The sequence below is a fragment of the Centropristis striata genome, chromosome 5 (assembly GCF_030273125.1).
Source record: "Centropristis striata isolate RG_2023a ecotype Rhode Island chromosome 5, C.striata_1.0, whole genome shotgun sequence".
NCBI classification, from domain to species: Eukaryota; Metazoa; Chordata; class Actinopteri; order Perciformes; family Serranidae; genus Centropristis; species Centropristis striata.
This window is the reverse complement of record NC_081521.1, coordinates 16,895,872-16,905,212: the sequence shown is the minus strand read 5'-3', so window position 1 is coordinate 16,905,212 and position 9,341 is coordinate 16,895,872. Positions and strand designations below refer to the sequence as shown.

Here is a 9,341-nt window from a genome sequence, read left to right as displayed (position 1 = left end):
AACAAACACAGTTTGGGCTTGTTTCCACAGTCCCGATAGCTTGTTTCTCTCACCGGATCTGGCATCCCAGTATATAACAGGAAGTCAGCTTTGCAAGCAGCGGACGACGGAACGAAGAAAAAGTTGTTGATAAACTCCGCGAACAAAACTTCAGGTATTTAACCACGATTTATTTTCAGATAGACATAAAATTTGCTTCCATAAAAAACGTGTTGTTATTTCAAAATATTTGAATGACTTTTGTTAGCTATATACATTTAGAAGATTTTGGCCTTCGTCAGTTTAGCCTCGTCACGGGCTAACGTTAGCAACGTTAGCATCGGCCACCAGAATGACACAGCTAACGATAGCTACCGGCTAACCTCAGTTAGCTTCGGTTTAAAAAGTGTTTTAGACACAAACGAACCGCTTCGAACTCCTGAAACTTTTCGACTAGACGACAAAAATACTGTCACTTTTATATATCATGTGTGAAGTGAAATGTTATACGAAATAACTGAGATTGAAACATAAAAATTACAGTCTTTCGCCTACAGTAAGTGGTGGAAGAAGTAACGTTACTAAGACGTTTTTAGCTTTCAAAGTAAAAGTTCTCATTATGCAGAATATCAGAATCAAAAAATATTATAGTATTCTATTATACTTACTGGTGTATGATTGTGTAATTATTCTATATTTTTGTGTTAATAACCTGAATCTGCAAAGTAACCAGCAGCCAATGTTTTCAAAGAAATATAACAAAATAGCAGTAGGAATGGAAAGCTTGAAAAAACTTACATTTGTACTTCAGGAACATTAAATGAACTTAGCAACTTCTAACCATTAAATATGATAAGCAAATTGATATGATCGTAGTAAACAATATTCCATCAATGTGGATTTTCTGGCCAATAATGCATATTATTATCACTTTAATGTTGCAGCTGGTAAAGGTGGAGCTCATTTAAATTACTGTAAACACTGCTGGCGTATGAATTTCCCCTAGGGTTCAATAAAGTCTATACTACTATATACTATACACTATAGTGGGGCGGATTAGCTGAACAATCGTTCATTTTGTGATAAAAGCATCAAATTTGGTACACTCATTGCTGAATACATGTTTAATGAATCTGGATATTGGGCCATCGCAAAAAAAAATTCTGATGGCTGTGGCGGCCATTTTTAAAAATGGCCTTCATCTAGTCGGGTTGGACTACGTAAGATAGGCAGAGCATTTATTTTATGAAATAATGGAACATTTCTTGCAATGGTATTATAACCAGTATGATCTTGGTGTCCTGCTGTTTGTTTTCTCAACTGTTATGATGGCTTCTGCAATGTCTGCAGCAAATTCAAAGGCAGAGGCCGAGGGTTTATCCTTTTACCACCTTTTAATAAGCACTTTGATGTATGGGATACAACTAAGTTCATGCCTTAACCCTACACTTAGTCCAATCGTTCATCCAATGCCATTTTTACCCTGTACGATCTGTACACGACCCGGTTAACTCAAACTACTCAGAGAGTTGTCGTTTCTTCTTTGACTAACTTTACAATTGGCTGACACTGAACCCCACTCTGAGTTTAACAGCAGTCATATATCACCAGTGTGCCCTGGTAGTGCAGATACTCACTCTTGTCTAATCTGTCTATGATCAACAACTCAACACAACTGTATTATGATGTTTTAAAACTTGTTTTCCAGAATAATCTAAATCCCAATACATTTCTATGAGAAAATTGATCTTTTGAGGATCCAGGGGGCGGCCATCTTGAAAATAGAAATTTCAAGTGGCTGGGAGTGTTTTTTTGTCAACCCAAGTAACTGTGGGCGGCTTATTGTCAAGTGACCCATGGAGACTGCTCATGCCAATTTTTATGCTTGTATCACCAAATAAACCATTATACAATTTAATTGCTCCACTAAGGTGTCGGCCATCTTGAAAAATGGCCGCCATCTTGGAATTTCAAGTAACTGTGGGTGGGCTATTGTCAAATGACCCACAGATACTGCTCATGCCAATTTGTATGCTTGTATCACCAAGTAAACCATTATATCATTCAATTGCTCCACTAAGGTATCGGCCATCTTGAAAAATGGCCGCCATCTTGGAATTTGCGATGGCCTAATATACAGATTTGTTTGAAACAAATCCACCAACACATCCACCAAATTGTGTGCTTCTATCACAAATTAAACAATTCTTGTGATTTATTGAGCTAATCCGCCCCACAGGGGATGCACATTTTTGGGGGGTGCTACCCACACGTTTAGCCCCGTTGCTCATTCCATGAATGCACGATCCTTACAAGCTGTACCTCGTTGTAAAGGTAACTAATCAGGCTTTCCAAAAATATACAATTCATCACCAGTTGGTATTATTAAAAGGGCAGTTTTTATTCATCATTGATTTATTCGTATAACAAATGCCTGCCACGGCCACTAGGGGGTGCTTTTGAGGTGGCCCAATATCCAGATTTGTTTGAAACATATTCACCAACACATCTACCAAATTTCATAATTTTATCACAAAGTGAACGATTGTTGTAAAATATTGAGCTAATCCGCCCCACTACTATACTATAATATTCCATCAAGTACAATATGTTCTTCCATTTTGTACCATAAAATTGTTCTTGTAATTGTACTAGGGTTAGTTGTTGGCCACAACAAAATAAGTTGGCTGGAGTTTAATTGGTCTGAAGGCCGCTCCCAACATTTGTCTCCTCCTCTTTGTAGTCTTGTTATTCCTATCATTAATAGTCATGTGACAAAGTAAACCTGTATGGTATTGCAAACCTAACCTCCTTTTCTTTTCCCCCACAGAGTTAAAGATGTCGTCAGGCGCTCTGTTTCCAAGCTTGGTGAGCGGCTCGAGGGGAAGCTCCAGCAAGTACCTGGTGGAGTTTCGTGCTGGGAAAATGACCTTGAAGGGTAACGTAGTGACACCGGACAAACGCAAGGGCACGGTGTACATCCAGCAGTCTGACGACTCCCTGATCCACTTCTGCTGGAAGGACAGGACATCTGGAAACGTTGATGATGTGAGTTACTGTAAACTAATAACTTATGTTATGTTGATGTCTTTTGTTGTTTATGATTTTAGGTTTTGGGGTTTGTTGAATTTAAAACTATAAGATCCTGAACTAAGAAAAAACATCAGTAAATTGATACTTGACTAGAACTTGTACCTACTGGTGCAGGTCTGCAGTAAACAACTGTCTTACCTGAGGGTTCACATAGAAATAACCAGTGAAGACTTTGACAGCTTGAGTGATCACACTTTTTTTTTTTTTTAACTCTGCATGACAGAAGTTGTTACTATCTTAAGACATGTTTTACATTCCACAAATAAAATGAGGGCAGTGGCAGCTCTCCTGCAGTGGAAAAATGACTTCAGTTTGTCATTTTGCAGTTTTCTATTCATGCTGTACTCATACATACTGAAGCATTTTTTATATGAGCAATGCTGACACATTGAATCCTAATTTATCTGGGCTTCCACAGAGCAAACAAGGTGACCGTGTCTTTGTTTCAGAGCTGCAGGGTTGTGGCTGCCTTGCTTTCCCTTTCGCTAACTGGTTGATGATGATTTGTTTTGGCACAGAAGCCTCAGTATCCCCCCCCCTCCTCTCTCTCTGTCTCATGTTGTGCCTTTCCCGTCGCAGGACTTAATCATCTTCCCTGATGACTGTGAATTCAAGAAGGTGAGCCAGTGCACCACCGGACGCGTCTTTGTGCTGAAGTTCAAGGCTGGATCCAAGAGGCTGTTCTTCTGGATGCAGGTGAGAGAAAAATGCTCCTCAACGGTAGGAGAAGTGGAGACTGAATGTGTGACGTCCGCGTCCATTTGAGTGCAGGCAGATGGTATGTTCAATAGAGGGAAACTGAGTGGAGAGAGAAGGAGAGCAGGAGATTACACCCATGATGACAGGGTGTGCACGGCTGTAATCAGTGGATTTGTCTTGACAGACACACATTTTAATATCTATACTCGTCAGTAGTTTCATCTTTTTACTTGTTCCAGTGTGGAGGGATTTTTGTTGTTGATAACATTACTTTTCAGCAGTGTAGGGTCCTATGATTTTCACGTTGCAGAAGAAACGCAGTCAGAATCACAGAATTTGATAATGAAAACCAAATCAAATTTAAAAAGCGGAAGGTCGCAAAATTTGGGACATTGAGTTAATGTTAGTTAAGACATTGACTTAAGTTAATCTTTTATCTTTTTGGTTTTGTCGAACCTGCCTTGTGTCAGCTGGTTGGAATAACTCTGCTATAACCGAACCTGTAGAAAACTCAGCTCTGATTTTCAAGAAATGTTCTGTTGTCTCACTTCCACCAGGAGCCAAAGAGCGACAAGGATGACGAGTACTGTCGTAAGGTGAACGAGTACCTGAACAACCCACCCATCCCCGGATCTGGAGGAAGCGGAGGCGGCAGTGGCCACGAACTCTCTGCTCTCGGAGGAGAAGGAGGCCTTCAGAACCTGCTGGGAAACATGAGCCACAACCAGCTGATGCAGCTGATCGGACCAACTGGACTGGGAGGACTGGGTGAGCAGCACTGCATAGTTCTTTATCTCTGAATCTGTTTAGAGAAGGGAAGTAAAGTAAAACATTGAAGATAAAAGACCAGATAATGTATATCCTTTTAATTCAGATAATGCAGCTCACTGCTGCTGTATTCGTTCTAAATAAGAATCAGAAATCAATTTAGACCGTTTTTGATTTGTTTGTGTTTGTCTAAGGAGGTCTGGGAGCTCTAGCAGGACCTGGACTTGCCAACTTGCTGGGCAGCGGAGGACCAGCCACCAGCAGCTCCTCCTCCAGGTGAGACAACACAGATTAAGAACATAGTTTATGTAAAAACATGCTAAATTACTAGGGGTGTGACGAGATTAAACTCGACGATATTTCTTGTTGCGTTAAAAATCTGTCTCGCAAGATTTGTGAGCGATCGAAAACCATACATCACCTCCGGAGTCTCGTAAATCTCTGGGGGCCTTTTTGTAGTGGAGACGCACAGAGTGGACATTTGAGAGGGCGTGGCCTGAGACTTTCCCGGTGGCCACTCTTCCCCCTAAAGCAGACCTGGGCATTGGGCGGCCCGCGGGCCACATTCGGCCCGTTGGCTGTCCTTGTCCGGCCCGCGTGAGGTTACCAAGAAATTAGAAATCAGTGCTTTTATTTTGAAAAAAATAGCAAACATTATCATTAGCACTAGAGCTAACAAGCACTTTTACTATAGTTAAGACAACAAATATAGCCACTAATATGTATGACAGAATAAAATAAACTATAACAAACCTTGTGTCCTGTCAGTCAGCCACTATAGAAGCCTTTTTCATACTTTATATCAACTTTATATGAATTTCGACGCACTCGTTATTATTTACCGTTCGTTTTTTCATTTAACTGTTCTACCGGTTATTTCCTGTCAAAAATTAAAGCACGCGTTTTACACTGGACGACACCTTTTCAAAAATAAAAGCATCACAACATTGTAAAACACCTTGAAAATGTACAAACATGAAAAACAAGCTATATAATACAAAAACATAAATAGGAACCTTGCTAAAGGTCATTTACAGTTGTGTTTAAAATAAATGGAAAAGTGATATAGTGATTGGAGTATATACTACTTTTTACTGCTATACTTGATTTACTCCACATTAACAGTCTCATCATAACATGTGTTCCTATCAGCTCAAAACCAGATAATTTACTATATTTTATAAAGCGATTACATTAATATTGAGCAGAATTTAGTTCCGAGTTTTGGTCCGGCCCCTGCAACCTTCGTGGTATTGGTCATGTGGCCCCTTGGGAAAATTAATTGCCCACCCCTGTCCTAAAGGAAATACGGCTCATATTGTTTGCACTTGAAAAAAATAAATATTTTATTTATTTTAACTTTTATAAATTTTAGTTTCAATTTGTGGAAGAAGAAGTTTATTAAAAGTTCATGCTTGTATCATGCATGTAAAGAGTTATAATGAAACATTTCAAAATGCATGTGCAACTCGGTTAAATAAAAGTCTGTTGGTCCAGTCACATATTGTCATTGTAGTTTTCTTAAAATCTCGTCTTGTCTCGTTCTCGTGAACCCAATATCGTGTCTCGTCTCGTGAGCTGAGAGTATCATCACACCCCTATAAATTACCTCTGAATTTATGATCTCTCCTCCTCCTCCTCAGCTCACGTAGCCAGTCAGCAGCTGCCACTCCTTCATCAGGCGGGGCTCCCAGACTGAGCTCCTCTCAGGCCCCCACCACCCCTGTGACTCCTGCTGCCTCCACTGTGTCCCCGACTACTGTCACCACCTCCACACCAGGTACATGAAGCACAGCACTGTAGCTATGTGTCTGCTACCGTCCAATTAAAACTACTTCCACATTAATATTATACTTTAAATTTACATTGTTTGAAATAGACGTTTTTCTTTTCGTACGTACACAAATTAGGCTTAATAATCACACTTTTACCTGAGTAGGAAACATGTTAAATTTTTCAACTATTTGTTTCTGATCTTGCCTCGTTTGTCTTCTGTGCAGCTGCAGCTCAGACCCCGCTGGCCCCGGCCTCTGTTGGAAGCCCCGCCTCCCACCAGCCCATCCAGCTCAGTGACCTTCAGAGCATCCTCGCCACCATGAACGTCCCCGCGGCGGCAGCTGCTCAGGGAGCAGCAGGTGAGAGATGCAAATTAAATGTGTGACAGAGAAGGAAGAAAGATGCATTTGGTAAACTAAGATAAGAATGAAAAGGAGAGAGTAAATCCAGGAGTACTTCAGTAAAACTAACAGGATTCGTCTCCTTCTCTGTAGTGGACCTGGCGAGCGTTTGCACCCCAGAGATGATGGCTCCCATCCTGACCAACGCTGAAGTCCAGCAGAGGCTCCTGCCCTTCCTACCCAGTGGAGAAAGTTTACCTCAGAGCGCTGAGGAGATCCAGAACACGATCAACTCACCTCAGTTCCAGCAGGTAAACAAAGCAGCACCAAATAAACACTTAAACTTTGTCTATACAAGCTCCTGACTGACTCAACCTGATTTTAGCTAATTGGTTGCAGGTAGAGCATGAGAATTTTTTATTTGGTAAATGCAATTATAACAAGGTTCAACATTTCATTTATTCAGCCTATAAGTATGTTTAATTAATGCAGTTTGATGTCAGTAACTGAGCCTGTGTATCCTCCCTCCTGCAGTCCATGAGTATGTTCAGCAGTGCCTTGGCCTCCGGGCAGCTCGGACCCCTCATGAGTCAGTTCGGTCTGCCGGCAGAAGCTGTGGACGCTGCCAACCGAGGAGGTGAGATGCATGATGCATCAGATAATAATAAAAATGTGAATGTTTTCTTTAACAGCATCGTGTGAATTAGTCAAGTCAAAGATTATTTACAGAGCACATTTAAAAACAACCTCAGTTGACTGAAGTGCTGTACAGTTATTAAAAAACAATAAAAATCAGACACATTTATATTAATAAATAAAAACGGTGAAAACAATTACTTATAAACAATAAAATGGCAATAAAAACTAAATCTAAAAACAGATTTGGAGTTAAAAAGGAAATAAAAGAATAAAAGTAAAGTGTAAAAAAAATGTGCAGCTCTGACCTGGAGAGAATTCAGGGTGAAAAATATAGTTTTAGGCATCACGATGCAGGACATGCAAGATGAAGTAAGGCAAATTAACTGAAAACACGTCAGGCTACAACTTTTTACTGGCTGCTAGGTACGAAGATGGTCTTTCATCGCTGTATAGGTCATTTTATGTATCATGTTTTCTGGTAATTATACAAATAGTCCATATCCATGTTGGCTAAACAGCGCCTAGTATTTTTATGGGGTGGACTTTACACAATCTGCCTGGGAGGGGTCAACTCTGCGGGTCGAGGGAGACTGCTTGACAGTTTTCCTCTGTGACAGTGTCCTACGTTGGCTCTAAGTCGCTTTAGTAAGGCCCGGGGTGCAAGTGGCATGCTGCTCTAGCTGTCATCTTTACAGCACCACTCGCCGCGAATGACGGAGCCAGAGGTCTGCAGCAATGTCAGCAAACAACCAAACCTGCCTCGTAAAGCATGCTCTGTGCATCTTTAAAATGTGTTGATTAAATTGTTTACAAGAGCACAAAGTTCTGCATGCATCTAGCTACCTAATTGTGCTCTCAAAGGGTACCTGATTGATCGTTTTAACTTTAAAATGTAAAGAATTTTCTTAAGGGAGAAAGTGAGAATTCCTGAAAATTCAAAAAAGAAAAATATTGCAATGTCTTGGTTTTTCCAACATTGTGCAGCCACAGTGAGAATTCTGTTTTTTTTGTAACATTCTCTCTACTTATCCGCCTATTTGTTATTTTTACATATATGTATATGTTGTGTCTTGTCAGATGTGGAGGCGTTTGCTCGAGCCATGCAGAGCAGCAAAGACTCCAAAGAGAAGAAGGACGACGACGAGGACATGAGTCTGGATTAGAGCCTCAGTACAATCTGTGATTTCCTTTCCTTCTTCTGTACTTGAGTATTTACCCTCCTCTCTCTCTAACGTTGTCTTCCATATTTCTATACCAAAGGCAACACTCTGCTCCTCTCAGGGTGAACGACACATGAAGCTCTGTTTCTGTTCAGCTTTTACTCTGAAAGGAGGCAGCTTATAAAACAAAGAGGGGATCGAGCCTTAAAAGTTTTCTTTCTGTTGCAGTTGAGGCTGTGGGATCCTGACTCACAGTCGACACTCTCAGGCTTTTTTTCTGATTCACTCTTTAATAAAAAAAATCATATTTGCAAACAAAAACGACTTACCTCAAGGTGTTTTCTTTTGACAAACCAACACTAGAGTCTGCTTTGTATTAAAAAAACCCCTTTATTTTAAAAAATACATTAACAACACATGGGAGGTGGGGGAGTGAGGGGGAGGGACAGCTTATTCTTTCTGTGAGATATTTTTAAAAAGTGGTTACATTACATACAAGCTTCACACTCATGTTTGGTACATGTTTACATTTATGACGGAATAGAGACAGGAGACGCTGCCTGCAGCCGGGAGCTCTGCATCAGATGGGAATAAAGCCTGCCATATAACTCCATTCAATAAACCTGGATTTTTTACCTCAAATGACTATCAGATCAGTATATTGGAGCTCTCAGATCAAAAGTTTCTCCTCCACCAAATTAGCTCTGGATGCATCAATTAAGGCCGTGCAGCATTTTGGCTTCCTTTTTAGCAGAGCGTACGCTTTTCTTTCCAATGTGAAAGGGCTGTGAGTAAAATCAACTTTGCAAGTAATTCCGGGCCTCCGATTTTCCTTTGTATCTTTTGTACTTTTTTTGCTGGTTTGGATGTGAAATGGGTCTTAAAT

At 40.5% G+C, this 9,341-nt stretch overlaps 1 protein-coding gene across 2 annotated transcripts; it reads left to right on the top strand.

Moving 5' to 3' along the window:
* adrm1 (ADRM1 26S proteasome ubiquitin receptor) lies at nt 1-8,776 on the top strand. 2 transcript variants are annotated; one of them, XM_059332822.1, is made up of 10 exons: nt 1-154; nt 2,810-3,027; nt 3,652-3,768; nt 4,329-4,539; nt 4,737-4,815; nt 6,183-6,319; nt 6,540-6,674; nt 6,810-6,967; nt 7,191-7,293; nt 8,373-8,776. In XM_059332822.1, exons 2-10 carry the CDS (start codon nt 2,818-2,820, stop codon nt 8,456-8,458), a joined length of 1,236 nt encoding a protein of 411 aa, XP_059188805.1. In that variant the 5' UTR covers nt 1-154; nt 2,810-2,817; the 3' UTR covers nt 8,459-8,776. The 2 variants fall into 2 exon arrangements, with proteins under 2 accessions (XP_059188805.1, XP_059188804.1); XM_059332821.1 differs by having other exon boundaries at nt 4,734-4,815.
* The last annotated feature ends 565 nt before the right edge of the window (nt 8,777-9,341 follow it).

Bases quoted from the DNA above. Each gene is read 5' to 3' on its own strand.
- adrm1 (XM_059332821.1), top strand. From the start codon at position 2,818: ATGTCGTCAGGCGCTCTGTTTCCAAGCTTGGTGAGCGGCTCGAGGGGA. The intron at 3,769-4,328 runs GTGAGAGAAAAA...CACTTCCACCAG, and splicing joins GGCTGTTCTTCTGGATGCAG to GAGCCAAAGAGCGACAAGGA. The intron at 4,540-4,733 runs GTGAGCAGCACT...TGTTTGTCTAAG, and splicing joins AACTGGACTGGGAGGACTGG to GAGGTCTGGGAGCTCTAGCA.